This window comes from Hyperolius riggenbachi, chromosome 1 (genome assembly GCF_040937935.1).
Source record: "Hyperolius riggenbachi isolate aHypRig1 chromosome 1, aHypRig1.pri, whole genome shotgun sequence".
Classification (NCBI taxonomy): Eukaryota; Metazoa; Chordata; class Amphibia; order Anura; family Hyperoliidae; genus Hyperolius; species Hyperolius riggenbachi.
The window spans coordinates 239,116,922-239,134,174 of NC_090646.1; the positions used below are offsets into that span (position 1 = coordinate 239,116,922).

The 17,253-nt window shown below is 45.3% G+C and overlaps 1 protein-coding gene across 2 annotated transcripts in view; it reads left to right on the forward strand.

Annotated features, from left to right (window-relative positions):
* LOC137504023 (alcohol dehydrogenase 1-like) overlaps positions 1–17,253 on the forward strand; it is a 53,503-nt gene that overhangs the window by 10,926 nt on the left and 25,324 nt on the right. For both annotated transcript variants that reach the window (XM_068231922.1, XM_068231931.1), the window contains 4 exons: positions 3,886–4,027; positions 6,536–6,623; positions 13,737–13,956; positions 16,377–16,637. In XM_068231922.1, the coding sequence (XP_068088023.1) occupies positions 3,886–4,027; positions 6,536–6,623; positions 13,737–13,956; positions 16,377–16,637 (711 nt within the window). The remainder of the gene's footprint in view (positions 1–3,885; positions 4,028–6,535; positions 6,624–13,736; positions 13,957–16,376; positions 16,638–17,253) is intronic.

Consider the following 17,253-nt stretch of genomic DNA (forward strand, 5'->3'; position numbering starts at 1 on the left):
ACTATGCAGTTATTGATTTGTAAAAAATGTTTGGAATCATGCATGATTTTCGGTCCACTTCTCACGTGTTCACCACTTTGAATTGGTCTTTCACACGGAATTCCAATAAAATTGATTCCTGTCTGTAGCAGTAATGTGACATAATGAGGAAAACTTCAAGGGGGCCGAATACTTTTGCAAGCCACTGTATATATATATATATATATATATATGTATATATATATATATATATATATATATATAGAGTCCGGGGGGGATCAGCAGCTCACACCAACGATACTATGGTTCTGTGTGCCCGCAACTGAGGGAGCCCAATCCCTCTGGGTCATATAAGAACGAAGCGAGGAGTTGCAGCACACGGCTCTTTATTGAGCAAAACAATATAATACAGGCAGACGTTTCGGTTGTCCACAACCTTTCTCAATGCCAATCAAACTGATGCAGTACATTCAAATTTATACCTGCCCACACAGGAAGTGACATAGGAAGTGACCACCCCTCACGGTGGATCACGAAGTAAACAGAGAGATCTATCAGAATACATCATTATAAAATAAACAATAATAAGTGTTGATCCACACTTATCTGGTAACTGTTAGTCCATGATTCAATTTCATTTAACTGTACATAGTTCATGTCAATGTCATCCAATCCATATCAGATGTATCAAGTGAACCTAGAAGAAAAGGGCAACATTATAAATATAGGTGTAGGTCGAAGTCCCTATTTAATCCATGTGGGTGTAGGGATCTTAATTTATGGATCCACATGACCTCCCTCCTTTTTAGAAGCAGAACCCGATCACTACCCCTCCTGGGTTTTGGTATGTGATCAATCAGTAATCAATAATAATGAAATTGAATCATGGACTAACAGTTACCAGATAAGTGTGGATCAACACTTATTATTGTTTATTTTATAATGATGTATTCTGATAGATCTCTCTGTTTACTTCCTGATCCACCGTGAGGGGTGGTCACTTCCTATGTCACTTCCTGTGTGGGCAGGTATAAATTTGAATGTACTGCATCAGTTTGATTGGCATTGAGAAAGGTTGTGGACAACCGAAACGTCTGCCTGTATTATATTGTTTGCTCAATAAAGAGCCGTGTGCTGCAACTCCTCGCTTCGTTCATATATATATATATATATATATATATATATATATATATATATATATATATATATATATATATATATAAATATATATATATATGTATATATATATATATATATATATATATATATATATATATATATATATATATATATATATATGTATATATTTATTTTTTTCTGCTAAGGTATGTGGCTTCTATCATAAAAACACCAGAACTGAAACAAGCCTGGTTGGTAGTGGTACAGAACCTTTGCTGGCCTAGTATGGTTGCAGACATACACCACTACGGTCAGTTTTCAGAAATACACCACTACGGTCAGTTCTTTTCTGTTTGCCAGTTGCCACAGAGTAAGCACTGCAAAGGATGTCTGCAAAAGCATAAATATACGGATGTTGGGCATGTGTAGAGTCACAAGCGTAGTACTCATAATAACTAATGTCTAAGCTTCCATTTGCATGCCAAGAGATTTCCCAGGAGTCTACAGAGTACTCACAGAACTACTATATAGGAAGAAAGTGAGGTCTCTTAAGGTGGCCACTAATGATCCAATCTTTTTCATCCAATTTTACCAAATCTATGTAGTATAAGGGTAAATTGAATGAGTATATTGAATGGATACTTTAGGAAGTTCCCTTGTATTACATAGAAATGGTAAGATTGGATGAAAAAGATTGGATCATTAGTGGCCACCATTAGAATACACCTGCAAGATTTGGTAGTGTAAAAATTACAGTTCTGAAGTGTCTGTGGTGGATTACATTCTTGATTTCTGTGACAAAATGGACTCATTGATTGAAGTGGTAAAAAAGAAAATGACCCAGGTGCAGATTTAACACAAACAGGCTCTGTACAAATTAACAAGCTGACACATCATTGCATTCCAGCGGTTCTGGAGGTGTGTTTAGCTTCTAAGGGTAACAATGATTCATTTGCATATAGTCAGCAGTGATGCACTGGGAGACATCTCAAGCTCACTCCAACCTGAATTATCGCAAATTCTTTCTGTTTTAAGAAAGCAAACTTTTGTTCTACTTTCTATGAGGCAGGCTAAGCTGCAGGCAACATGTGAAGAGCCCTACCCCAGCACAATGAATATAAATTATGTTACCAACTGGGAAAGCTTTGGAGGTCTAGATAGAATGTTTTCCATGTGAATAGGTTCAAGACAAGCCAAGACAGCAGCTTATGTCATGCCTATTCATAATCAGCTTGAAAAGGACAGAACCAACCCCCTGCTATTTCTGTAAGCTGAAATTCAAGAGTTGGGGATTGACTTAAAGAAAACCTGAGATGAAATCTAACTAAGAATGTATATACCCTGAAGGCTGCTGGTTCTCTTGCCATCCTCCCGGGCTGCTCTGTTCATCAGCTGGCCAGCTTGTCTCCAGTTCCCCTACACTGCGCATGCACGGCCTGGCCATGCGTGTTCCCCCCATCGGGCTCCTGTCTTTGGTAGCATTCTGTGAAGGTGCAGTACTACTGTGCAGGTGCAGGATGCTCCCAGGCAATTGGAGCATGATGGGGGTGTGCACATGGCCTGGCTGTGCATGCCCCACACAGCACGAGCCAAATGGATGAAATGCCCAGGCCAGCCAACTGACAATTGGAGTGGCCCGGGAGAGCAACGAGAGAGCTAGCGGCCTAAAGGAGGCTGATGGAAACCTGAGGTCATTATAAATGCTTTGTTCGATTTTGTCTCGGGTACACTTTAAACATGGATACCCCCCTTACCCCAACAGAGGGTTCCACTGCTGGAAGTGACAATGATGTGTAGGAATAGTTTAACAGGGAAACCAGGATGGGGCCCCCATAAAAGCTACAAGGTGGACAAGGACACATGCTTTTGTCTGACAGCCAGTCCATACTTCTCCACTGAGGTGCAGACTAACATAGGAAGAGATAATATAGTTCAATTGGGGTAACTCAAAAGTCCTACAGAGCTTGGGTAGCTCCAATTGCCCTGGTTCCAATTCCAAACAAGGATTGAGACATCCAGTTCTGTGCAGGCTATAGGAGGATGAATATAATCACCAGCACTGATCACAGATATTTAATTCCTTGTACTGATATTGATATACTGCTGAATAAACTGGCAGCCACAAACAATCACGGACCTCAGCCATAGCTACTAGCAGAGTCCTCTAGCATCTGAGGCTATGGCGAAATGATCTCCCACAACTCCATTTGAGCCTTATGAACTCATGGTAATTTTATTTTGTAAGAAGCATACATCTGCAATCATGCAAGGGTGGGTGAACTACCTGCTGAAGAAAGTGGAAGACTTTGTAGCCGCATACCTGAATAACATTGCAGTGTTAAATAACGTTGAAGGTATACCTTAGTCATTTGTAAAAAGTACTGGACAAGCTGGGAGCTGCCAGTCTGAAAGGTAACAGTGTAAGTGTCAGGTTGGCATGGCCAAAGTCCAGTATGTAGAGATACTGTGTAGGATGCCCCACCCTGTGACCTGGAACATCAAGCCGTCATGGAGGCAACCCAGATTAGTGACATCCATGTGTGGAGAAGTATTCATCTCTAGACTTCAGCATCTGGTTACTGGTATAAACTGACACATTTCACAAACTGGCAAAAAAAAAAAATAGGATTGCTTGAATAGTAATGATCACTCTGTTGACAGCAATCCTTATGAGGTTTCAAAGTAATTTTAATGTGTCAAGAAAATGCATACAGTATGTACTAGCATGCTTATTCTAGCATCACATTTAATTCAACCATCAAGTCATTTTTCTTTTAACATATTTAGATGGTGAGCACAGGAATATGTCGGACTGATGACCACGCTAGCCATGGGACATTTCAAGGGGTGGAATATCCGGTTATTCTGGGCCATGAAGGAGCTGGAATAATTGAAAGTGTCGGAAAAAGCGTAACTAACCTAAAACCAGGTATTTTACAAACTCAAATCAGTTAATTTTTTTCCTCTCTGCATCTCTGATATGACAATGTTTACAAAGAGGGGATGGGGAAGGGGAGGGCGGCAGAGCACAGCTACGCTACGCTGGTATTGTTCATCAGGCGGAGTCACATGCTGGCTCAGCAGTTCTGGCAATACAAGCCTGCACGGAGCTCAAGAGGTTGAAAGAGGCCAGGGGGAAGGATGAAGGATTATGCCAGGTACTTAAAGAGACACTGAAGTCTCCTAATAATCATGTTTTTATTTAAAAAAATGTGTTTAACGTGTCTGCCCTACCGAAACTGCTGCATCCCCGCCGCTGAAATATAACTAAATCTCCCCCTAACTCCCCCCTCCTTCTCCCCCGCAAAATCCACAACTTTCTTAGTCGTGGATTTTGCTGCTAGAGGAGGCAGAGCTATGAGCCGCAGCTCTGCCTCCTTACGCGTCAATCAGCGCATATCTCTGCCTCTCCCCTGCCCCTCTCAGTGAAGGAAGACTGAAAGGGGCAGGGGAGAGGCGGCGATTGGGGCTGATAGACGCCCTGAGAGGCAGAGCTGCGACTCCTAGCCCTGCCTCTCACCGATGTGCTGCCCGGATTGCCCCCTGGGGAGTTAGGGGGGATTTTGTTAGATTACAGCAGCGGTGATGCGGCGGTTTAGGTAGGACAGTATTGTTAAACACATTTTTTAAATAAAAACAGGATTTTTATGAGACTTCAGAGTCTCTTTAAAAAACATGTTGTGGGCCTCTGTATGCTGAAATACACTTTTTTTTGCTGAGCCATTTGTGTGCCATCTCCAATTTGTTGTGTTGTACTTGGGTTGCAGGAGTGGTGTACCTGCAGGAGTCGGGTACTGACACAAGGTCTTATTTATAGACTAGCATCGTGGGTGAAGTGTGAATCAAGTATTATAGATAAGAGTAACACTCCTGTGCCCTTATTTTTTACATTAAACAATGCCCCCACATCTAAAATCACTAGCTGAATCAAGTTAATAAAAATCAATACAATAAAATGCTGCTGAATCAAGTGTGTGTGTGTGATTGGCTTATCTGCAGGTGACACTATGTACAGAGCTCCCCTGATGCAGAGTGTGTGTTGGAAGCATGCTGGAAAGCATAGCTACCTCTCCTCACTCCAGCCAGGGCCGGAGCTACCATAGGAAAAAATGGGCAATTGCCCCAGGGCCCCAGAGCAAGGGGCCCCCAAGTTGTCCCTCCCCCATCTTAACTGTTGCTCCCCAGGGACTCTGCGGAATCTGTTAAGTTGAGAGGTGATTGGGGGAGGGTCAGCAGCCAGCTCAGGGTCCAAGGAGGGAAATTTGGCTGCAACAAAGGGCCTCTAATGACACTTTTTGGTTCGGGGGGGGGGGGGGGTTCTGTTGGGGGGCCCCCAGGCTAATTTTGCCCTAGGGCCCAATTGTTACTTGAACCGGCCCTGACTCCAGCTTGCATTCTTGTGTCTTCTAGGCAGATTCTGAACTGCATGCTAGAGCCTCAGACTTGACTGCAGTCACATGGTAGTGAGCCTGGAGCTCTAGTGGCACATTCAGAAGCTGTTGGGAAGATGTGAGGATAAAAGCTGAAGCAAGTAAAGGAGAGTTATCTATGCTTACACCAGCATGCTCCGATGCATGCATTGGGACTTCAGTGTCACATTGGGGGTTGGCTTATTGGCAGGTTCCTACATAGGTCCTATTTTTAGGCCAACAGTATGTGGATGGTTGTGTTTGTGTTAGTAAGGGGAAGTGGGGATGGGGGGGACTGGACCTAACTACCAGGAGGTATCCTTGGTGATATACAGTAAAGTTTGTTTGCTTTGCATGCAATAGGTGGCTGACTGGCTAAACGTACGTACTTATACTAGTTTAAAATTGGCCAGTAACAAATTGCCAGTGCTGAGAGAATTTAGCATGCATTCAGTGGCCCCCAACCCCCTAGTGCATCAGTAAGGGATCATCCTGGCGGATTGACTCAGCCGTGCATTGGTTTAGAGTGCATTGTTCTCTCCACTTACCCCGTCCACTCTGTGATGTTCTCCTGCACCGCTCTCTTTACCCTCTTTTGCAGAGTCTGTTAAGTTGGGAGGTGATTGGGGGAGGGTCAGCAGCCAGCTTAGGGCCAGGGGCCCAGGAGGGAGATTTGGCTGCAACAAAGAGCCTCTAATGACGCTTTTTGGTTGGGGGTGTCTGTTGGGGGGCCCCCAGGCTAATTTTGTCCTAGGGCCCAATTGTTACTTGAACCGGCCCTGCTGAACAGCCTCCACCCCTCACTGTCATCCGAAAGGATCAAGCCTTGATCCCTCCCACTTGACATTCCTTGTATGTATGTACAAGGCTTTAGACTAAACATTCAGTAATTCAGCTTACAGAACACAGACAATGACTGTAAAAAAAGTAGCATCTTTGAAAACATTATATATTTTAAATGCTAATGTGGGAAAAAAAAAAAAAAAAGAAACATTTTACTAACAAAATACTATTTTGCTTATGTTTAGGAGATAATGTGATTCCACTTTGCCTTCCTCAGTGTGATGAGTGCACTGCTTGTGTAAATCCAGACAGCAATTATTGCTTTAAGTCACAGTAAGTACTGTTGGCCTTGTTAGGTTTATATGTAGGGTGCCATTTCCTTTCAGAGGGCTTTCAAACAAACCCTCTATTTTCCCAAATAGTAATTAAAAAATGTTAAACTTACAGAAATACCACATGTCAATGTAGATTAATATTTCTTAAAATGCACAAAAATGTGTGTAACGTGTGCATATGCATATGGAAACAGAAGTCTTTATAGGGAGAAAGGAAGTGAAGTCACACAGTGACATCACTTAACCTTAGCAATCATGGTGACATTGGATCAAGGTAACTGACATTTTATCTACTTCAGTGAATTCCGTAAAGTACTAACACGTTTCCATTGGGGAGGGGAATTTTTTTTTTAACATTCTTTTTTTCTGGAAAATGTTCAACTTGCTTTAATATGAACCCCAGTCGTCCTGGTGACAGGAAATGAGAGAAAGCAGGATTTTTGACAGGGGAAATTACTAAACAAAATATTTTATGTGCTGCTTCTTAAAAGACAGGAAGTGTGAGAAATATTTCCAGATGGGAAACCAGCAACAATATAATTCTGCACAAGGTCCTAACCTCGTTTCATTCTGTTCAAAAATATTTTTTCCCTGGAAATAGCATTTAGGAGAAATTATAAACAAATGTTTCATTTTCCCAAATAAAGAGTGTCCTTCCTCAGTAAATATCTATGTTAAACTTTTAGAAATACCTTATTTCAGTTTGGATGAATGCACAAAAAATGACTCTGTAACACTCTGTAATAAATTTCAGTTAGTATGGCTTTTGGCTTGGTTCACAATATGATCACAACTCAGAGGAGGAGAAAAGTTGCATTGTGCATTTCATGTGCAGTGCGACACATACAGTCCATTAAAAGTATGCTTCACTGCAATTGTGCATGCGCACGCTGTCCGGTACAGCACAGCATACCTCACGTTCTGGTGTTGGATTCTACCGCAACACACACTGCTAAAGCACTGATGTGAACATACCATTACAATATAAATTCATAGCCTTGGAACATTTATTGGCCAATGCAGTGAACCTGCAATGCCCCAGTGTGAATGTAGCTTTATACTGCCTAATTGTGGCAGTAACTGCACAGTACTTAAGGCTAAGCTAACAACTGTGCGTGGGAGAAGAATGATGCATCCAAACATCCTGGAATTGCAACGCAGTCAATGCAGACTGAGGCCTAGTGCACACCAGAGCGGTTCTGCTGCGGTTTGCGATCCGCTTGCGGGTGCGGATCCGCTAGGGTAATGTATTTCAATGGGTTGGTGCACACCAGAGCGGGAGGCGTTTTGCAGAAACGCATACTCCCGGGCTGCTGCAGATTTTGTATTGCGGAGGCGTTTCTGCCTCAATGTTAAGTATAGGAAAAACGCAAACCGCTCTGAAAAACGGCACTTCAGAGCGGTTTGCCAGGCGTTTTTGTTACAGTAGCTGTTCAGAAACAGTTTTACTGTAACAATACATGAAATGTACTACACCAAAAACGCTTCACAAAACCACAAAATGCTAGCTGAAACGCTACAGAAAAAGAAGAAAAAGCGTTTCAAAATCTGCTAGCATTTTGCGGATCTGCTAGCGGTATTTGGTGTGCACCAGGCCTCAATTTGGTTACACAGGCTTATTACCCCAGGTGGAAAGCTTATTACCCAGGTGGACACAGAACATTTATATGTTGCTTTTATCCTAGCAAACTCAAAGCACTTCAGGGCTGCAGCCACTTAGATCATTGTAGCCTAACTGTGCATTTACTGCCACAAGGACCAATCTTTAGATAGAGTTGATCAGATTTCCAGGTAATAACATGTGAATACACTTTATAGAGAATTTATGTGTGCATCAAACCAAGTAACACCTGACAAATCTGGCTTTGCAAATTTGGCCCAATTGGCTACTCACAAGACATAGCTAATGCAAATATGCATTTGCTTTCGCATGCCAAAGTTTGCAGGGTTAAAACCAATACTGCAAAGCGGTTGCCCTGCGGGAATTAGTTCATGCTACATTAGCACTATCCAGGAGCGCCACGGGGAGGCTTCCCAATTCCCGGTTATATGGGAAGCTGTAAATTAACATCAGAAGTAGGTTCCAGACAGTAAAACATTAAGGGTCGTATGCAATTCACTTTTTCACCTGAATTTTTTCCTAGGTCATATTTTCACAATTTGTAAATAAAATGCCTTTTATAGCACCAGCAAGCAAAAAAAACAAACAAAAAAAAACTCAACATAATTTTAATAGCACCTTTTCACCTATTTTTGGTACTTTCTCAATTGCAGAAAATTATTTTAAATACAAGATGAAAAATTATCTCCTAGGAGAAAACTTAGGAGAAAAAGTGAATTGCGTAAGGCTCTAGGAGAGGTTCCAGAAAGCGGTCATACTGCTGCAGTTGGGTCCTCCCCACAACTCGGACAGCACAGTCACCTCCCAAAAAATTACACAGCAATTGTGTTTACATAGTTCACCATGACACCTAGTGTGTTGGTACCACCGCAGTAAAACATTTTTTAACAAGGCTTATGACTCAAGACGGAGCCAGGACATTGTGGTGGTAAAGGGTGGTAAGGCAGGCATAGTGATTTCCAGCCACTTCATTTCCCCCTCTTGCCAACAACAGGGGCCAGGAATTCACCAACCACCCAAGCCTGGTTTATTTTGAGAAACGTCAGTCTGTCCACAGACTGGATGGACAGACAAGAGCGCTTATCGGTGACCACACCACCGGCCGCAGTAAAGCACCTTTCGGACAGCACGCTGGAAGGGGGGCAAGCAAGGACTTCCAGGGCGTACTGCGACAGCTCGCTCCAAATATCCAGGTGCTTGACCCAGTAATCCAAGGGGTCCACAGGGGTGTCGCTGTCAAGCCTGCTGTAGAACCCCATGTACTCTTCCACCATCTGGGTCAGGCACTGGTTCTGGATTTGATAGCCACATGCTGCTGCAAGCACCTCCTCAGTCTGCAGCTGTACCGGCGTGGCGTACAGCGCCTTTGTGAGAGACAGCAGGTTTGATGGGCGCGTGCTGCTGATGGACGCAGGCACTTGCTGCTGTGCTGGCTGGACTGTGACAGCAGGGGGGTGGGAAGTCTGGGGGAAGGCTTCCTCCAAGTGCCGAACCAGGGACCGCTGCAAATCCCTCATTCGGCGCACAGGATCTCCTCCTGCAGGCAGGAACTGATGCAGCTTCCCCTTCAGCCGTGGGTCCAGCATCAGGGTGATCCACATGTCCTCCCGAGCACGCATCTGCTTGACCCTTGGGTCACTGCGCAGGCACTGCAGCATGTGCGCTGCCATAGGAAAGAGGGCTGCCATCTCTGCTGACACATACTCTTCATCACCCCCAGTGCTGTCCTCCTCCTCTGATTCCTGAGCCTTCCCCCGCATCTCTCCACCCCCGCACCTGCAGCTGCACTCGGCCGTACCCCCTCATCTTCAAGGTCGGGGACCTCCAACTCCTCCAAGTCCTCCAACTCCAAGTCCTCAACCTCCTCCTCCTGACGCACAGAGGTGGACTGCGAAGGTTGCTGCGGTTACTCCTGCTGGATCAAGGCTGCCTCTTACACTTCCAGCAGAGCTTTAAGGGCCTTATCCAGCATGCACACCAAGGACATCCACTCACACAGTGATGCACGGTCCCGGCTGACCACCAAGCACACCAGCTGCATTTTTTCCCACTCTGCATTCAGGATGATGTCTGGGAGGTGGTTGGTGCCGGTCCCGAACACGGTGGCATCCGTGGTGGCTCTGGCCAGGTATTGGTTGAAAGCCTGCCTCTATTCAACCAGATGCTCTAACATGGCCACGGTGGAGTTCCATCGTGTTGGAACATCAATAATGAGCCAGTGCCGTGGGAGGTTAAGCTCCAGCTGCATGGCTTCCTGGGCCGCTGAGGCACTGCCCGAGTGGTGGAAATAACCCACCATTTTCCGAGCCGCTTTCAAAAGTGGGTCCATCCCCTGCTCAGAAATTTCTGCACCACCAGGTTCAGGACATGGGCCAGACAGGGGATGTGGGTGAGGTCTCCCCGGTGGATAGCAGCAACCAGGTTGGCCCCATTGTTGGACACCACCTCTCCGACTCTGAGGCCTCTGGTGGTCAGCCAACTCCTCTCCTGCTCTTGGAGTTTGGCCAGGACGTGGTCTGCCGTCAGTCTTTTCTTCCCAAGGCTGACCATCTCCAGCAGCGCTTTGGCAGTGGCGGGCCTTCACACTGCTGCTGAGGCAGGGGGCGTTTGGCAGCGACGGGTTTGCTGGAGGGTGGAACCGGACTAGAGGAACCTGCTGCACTTCCCCTGACCCTGCTGCGGGGTGGCACCACCCACTGGATTGCTGCTGTGTCCGATGCTGCTGTCCCCTCCTCACCGCCTTCCACCAAACTGACCCAGTGCGTGGTGAATGAAAGGTACTGGCCTGTCCCGAACCGGCTTGCTCATGAGTCCATGGTCACATGGACCTGCTCACCCACCGTATGATCCAGCCCACATTATACGTTGGCCATCGTGAAGCGGTGCAGTGCTGGGATGGCCGTGTGTGAGAAGTAGTGCCAGCTGGGTATTGCCCACTCCGGCACTGCGCTCTGCAGGAGCGCACGTATGTCGCTCCCCTCCTGCACAAAGGAGTACGGGAGGAGCTGGGAGGACATGGTCTATTCAAGCAGGCCATTCAGCTGGCGGATGCGACGGCTGTTGGAAGGCTGAGCCCTGACCACAAAGGACTCGCTCAAAAGGGTCTGTTGGCGTTTTTTGGTTGCATGGGAAGAGGAGGAGGGAGCAGAGGAAACCACTGAGGAGGACTGGCTGCCTGAACAGGCCTCAGTGTCGGCAGGAGTGGCACTGGCAAAGGGGGTTCTGGTGGTGCTTTTGGTCGGAACACAGTACACGGAACAGTGCCAGCTTCCTTTAGCCTCTTGAACTCCTCATGCTCATGAAGATGTTTGTTGGCCAGGTGGTTGATGAAGCTTGCTGTCCACTGAGGGCAGATCAAAAAACTGCCAGATTGGGGATTGTAACTTTCCCTTACGCCCTGATTGGGCTGCTGCTGCTTTTTTCTCCCTGCGGTGGTTGGCCCTGCGGTGGTTGGGGCCTGGGGTTGAGTGGTGGGGCTGGTGGTAGCAGCAGAAGATGAAGCAGCAGGCTGTAGGTCCCGCATTTCACGCCCACTGCTGCTCCTGCCGATGTCAACGATGTTGAGCCTTCGTGCCAGATGCATCCTCCTCCTCAGACTGAGAGCCAACATCCTCCTCCTGTGGTTGGTAGTCATGGTCCTTCATCTCGTCATCATTATTATCATCATCATACTCCCCCTCCTCAAACAATTGCTGGGATGTTGATGACCCCCCAAACTCCTCTTCTGCTGACACCTCAGGCAAGGAATCCCCCCCAGCAATCACCGTCACCATCTTTGACTCCTCCGCAAACCCCAGTGCACCCAAAATGTCCTTCTCAAAGTCAGTGGTAACAGCCCTGATTGCGCTCGTGATGTCTGGACTACAGAGCGCGCTGACTAAGGGTAGGCTCCCCGCTGGACTCGACATGATGACCGACGAGTCCCCATGCACTGCTGGGCGGCTGCTGCTGCTCCTGCGAACAGGAATGTTGGTGGGGGTGGAGGTGTCTGTTGTAGAGCTGGTGGTGGCCTGCTCATCTACCATCAGCTGCATCACAGGCTTGGCGTCTTTCTCCTCCAATTTGCGGCGCCGACCCTGATGAAAAATGGCCACTACACACTGCTGCGCATCTGCAGCATGACTCCCCTTTTCAGCTGGGCGCCCAGTGCGTCCACGGCCAGTGGCTAGCGGCGGAATGGACACTGGTGCAGCAGAACTGCTGGCGGTGACGGTGCCAGCTTTCCCTCTCTTCTTGCCCTTGATGCCCTTCCCCCGGGTGCCAGTGCCAGCAGACATAGTGCAAGTTTGTGTGATGATGATGTCACCAGATGGATGTGGGATACTTGCACTTTATTGAAATTGGTGTTGGACTTTGATGAATCAGCACGGGGGGGTGACAGACAAGTGAGTAGAAGAAGAAAACAGTGTGCACACTAACGGACGGTCTATCTGTCACACACACTGACAATCAGCAGCACAGCATAAATGCAGTGATCTGTACCTAACACAGACACAGTACTAGTCTCTAACAACTAAGCACTGCAGTCATAACTACACAATTACACAGTAATCCCTAAGCCCTAAACTATACTGTAGCTAAGGCAATATAGCACAGGCCTGGCCTGTGTGCACAAACAGCACACACACAGACACCTAACTAGCAGAGCTGCTGCAGGCTGCAGCAGAGACTGTCACAGACACACACACTAACTAAAATCACAATACAACAAACTAGCTAAACAACAATACAAGAGTGGTATAGTACAGGTGTTAATGTGCAAAAATGCTGGGTTTAACACAGTAGAAACCACTTGCTTTAGCCAAACATCACTGGAGTGTCTCTCAGTGAGCAGTCACAAAGCAAGGACGAGTTCCCTCAACATGGCCTCCTCTTTATATACAGGGGGGGGGGGGGGGCTGGCAAGAGTTCCCCTCTGTGATTGGTTGCTAGGGCTTCTACTAGGAGCCCTCTGATTGGCTCAATGACGTCATCTCCTTAGTTACAGTAGTCGGATTTGGATATCCGACGGATATCCGCGGATATCCGGGTATGCGACCTAATATCCGCAGATTAGTATCCAGATCCAGAATCCGAATCGGATAGCTGAAAAAAGTTCGGATATCCGGGTTACCCGGATATCCGGAATCCAGATAAGCATCCCTGGTCCCTGTGTTTAAATGACAGAACGGCCCGTTTCAATAAAGATGCTACACAAACACACAATGCTCTATCGACCACATCTCCATCGTTGCTGAAACGGCGGCTCCTGATGGACAGATACCCCCACTCTTTATCCAGTAAGGTTATCCCAGCCTTGCGTGGTGCCCCGTTCAAATCATCCATACCTCCCTGCCTAACTCTTTATTTATCTACTTATATATGTATTTTTGTCCTGGGATAGCATGGCTGACCCTTGTGCTTTAAATAGCTATATTTGTAAATGCTAATAATAAAAATAAAATATAGTATACTACAGTACCCTCACTTTCTCTTTTGTATTAAATACAGCTTTATGGAATCACAGAATCTTCTGCCTGACAAGACATCCAGGTTCTCATGCAAGGGGAAAACAGTGCATCATTTTTTATGGACCAGCACCTTCTCTGAATACATTGTGATGCCTGCCAATGCTGTTGCAAAGATTGATGACAAGGCACCCATGGACAAGGCCTGTGTTTTTGGGTGTGCTTTTTGCACAGGATATGGGGCTGCTGTTCAAACTGCCAAGGTAAATGTACAGAGGGGTCCCACTTTACACCAGGCTTGTGTTCTAGACTAAAATTCAATGTTTGTCAAATGGCAATTTTCTTGCTCCACAAGATGCAGAACCCTTTACTAGCAAAATTGCTGTGTGCTGCCTGCCAGCCTTTCGTTCATCAGGCCCTACTCTGGCTTAACTCATTATTTAGCTTCCCATATCTGGCTTAATTCATTATTCATTATTTATTTCTCCATATCAGTTTATCTCATTAATTATCTCTTCTTATAGATGACATGAAAAATAAGTAAGTGAGATAATTCATGGGAAAAGTCCAATCTGCCCAACTATCATCTTAACTTGGTCTGTTGTAAGACAGTTGAATGTATGTATGGTTGGCAAACAACAAGAGGACCAACTGATAAGAGGTGGTTTGCCAAATCCATCCGGCAGATCCACCTGCTCAATCATCTTGCAGGTTGGCCAAATGTGTACAAGTCGTTTGAACAACATTGTTGTTTTTGAATGCGGACATGTTGTACAGTTTGTCATTTCACTTGCACGCACAATATTTGTTGGTTGTTTAGTTGGTTGGTTTGTGTGTAAGTACTTGTCGTGTAAACAACTTATCATGCAGTTGATCATGTTGTGTGGATGGTTGTGCATTATGTTAGACATGTGTATGAGCCTTTTCCTTGGAACAATGGAAAATGATGTTTTAATCCAAATGAAGATCAGTATTGTCTGTTGTATGTGGTGGTCTGACATATTAACCACTTGAGGACCAGAGGTTTATACCCCCTAGAGACTAGGCTATTTTTTTACAATTTGACACTTCACAAATTTAAGGGTTTATTGCTCAGTCATACAACTTAGCACCCAAATTAATTTTACCCCCTTTTCTTCTCACAAATAGGGCTTTCTTTTGGTGGTATTTGATTGCTGCTGCATGTTTTATTTTATTATTTTAAAATCAATCAAAAAAGGCCTTATTTTTATTAAAAAACCAACATTTTTTTAAATTTCCTTCCCCCCTAAATTGGCTGTAGACTGTTACATACACTACACTAAACATATATAGAGATATGTCTATGGCAGGGATTAGATTGTGAGCCGTTCCGTGGGACAGTTAAGTGACAAGGCTGGCCTCTGTACAGCACTGCTGGAGATTGCAGCGCTATATAAATATATTTTCTTCTGCAAATGAAAAAATCAGCCTGCCAGCTCCAATCGCAGGCTGGCAGGCTGATCACTGCGGCTGGCTTTGCTTACTAACGGGAGCTCGTGCTCGCACCAGCCTATCTCGCTCCTTGCTAGATGACGACATATGGCGTGACTGAAAAGCAAGAAAGCCACTCTGTGGCCAGCGATCGGCACTAGGCGGTCGCAGAGAGGTTAAAGTTTCCTTTTCACAACTACTTTATGCAGTTTTGCATGGATATTCTGCATATCTGACCATGTACATAGCAAGGAAATGAACAGCGCTACTTAAAAACAGGCAAGTGCCTACCTGCAAAAGAGTGCAATCCCCACTTGTGGGATATAATACACACCGAGCATACACATGACCTGTCTACCACTGGAGGAGGATGTTAGTTTCCTGTAACAGCTTGCATGCAACCTATTAAGTACTCGTCCCTCCCACTGCGAAGAAGTCGATCCTCCATGGGAGGGGCCTAACACTAACTAAATCCTAACCTATGTATATGCATAGCCTGGGTGCGGCTAATCAAATAAAATCGAAAATTGAAAATTGGAGGAGGATCGACTTCTTCGCAGTGGGAGGGACGAGTACTTAATAGGTTGCATGCAAGCTGTTACAGGAAACTAACATCCTCCTCCAGTGGTAGACAGGTCATGTGTATGCTCGGTGTGTATTATATCCCACAAGTGGAGCTTGCACTCTTTTGCAGGTAGGCACTTGCCTGTTTTTAAGTAGCGCTGTTCATTTCCTTGCTATGTACTAATTTATTTCGTTTTTGGTCAGCTGCTCCCACTTAACAGCCATGCTTTTGGTGTATATGCAGAGCTTCTGTTTGGGTTCAAGGTGCTTTTGTAGTTTCTGGGGGGGCTCAGCGCACCTCTGATTGGAGGCCATTCGGAGGCGGCCTGGTGTTGCGCTGATCCACCTTTTGCGCTATCTGACCATGTAGCTTCTTTTATACGTGTGGCCTTATTAACATTGAGTGGCACGTTTCTCTTTTTATCACCAACAAATTAAAAATGTGCTAAAACGTAGGTAAAAAGGATATATCATGCATATCCTAAGTATTTTCTTGCTTGCTGGGGGCTTAAAATGTATTTTATTGATAAGGTGTGAAAACATCTGTGGAAAAACTTAGAAGAAAAGTTAATTGAATGGCTTCCATGCAAACTTGCAAATGTGTGCATTTCTGAAGCAACTTGTATACCGGTAATTATTATTCATTTTTTTTTTGTACAATCTGCAGGTCAAGCCTGGCACCACTTGTGCTGTATTTGGATTGGGTGGCATTGGGCTGTCTGCTATAATTGGATGTAAGGTTTCTGGAGCATCAAGAATTTTCGCCATAGATACAAACAGCAGCAAGTTTGAAAAAGCAAAGCAGTTTGGAGCCACTGACTGCATCAATCCCAAAGATCACAGCAAACCAATCCAGGAGGTGATAAAAGAAATGACAGGACATGGAGTTCATTATTCCATTGAATGCATTGGCAATATAGAAGTTATGGTAAGTGCTAGTAGCCATACCTGACTACTGTCTAGTAAAAACATTAAAAAACAAGAAGTAAAAAAAAGAGTTGAAGTCCAGGGTGGCATTATGTTTAAGGTTTTTACTTCTGGCTGTGTCCTTATTTGAAATAGTATTCTAGTCCTAAGAGGGGATGTTTAAAAACCACCAATGGGCTAAACACAGTAATACATATAACGGTCATTGTTCAGCTCACTTTTTCACTTAGGTTTTCTCCTCATCAGCATAATAGTGTATTTCTCCACAAGCAGATTTGGGGAATGGGACAGAGCACAGAGCTAGGTATGAGTACAGCCCTGTGTACCCCTGCGGTGTGCTAGTAAAGAAAGAAATTGGGACCTTGCAGTTGTCTTCACTTCCCGCTTCATTACAGATATCACTGTACTCATTATTATCTGTATTGACTGGCTTCTGTAGCAGGTGATGTTAACAAGCTGCCTCTGCTACCCAAAGTTGATGAGCTCTTTGAACAGTGCAGTTTCTAGGCTAAAATGCACCCAGGGCGAGTGTGCAAAAATTGCGCCCCCCCCCCCCAAGCAAGGTATGGGTGCCCGCAGTATAGGTTAGCCAGGTCTAGTTGCACTTAGTATAGGTC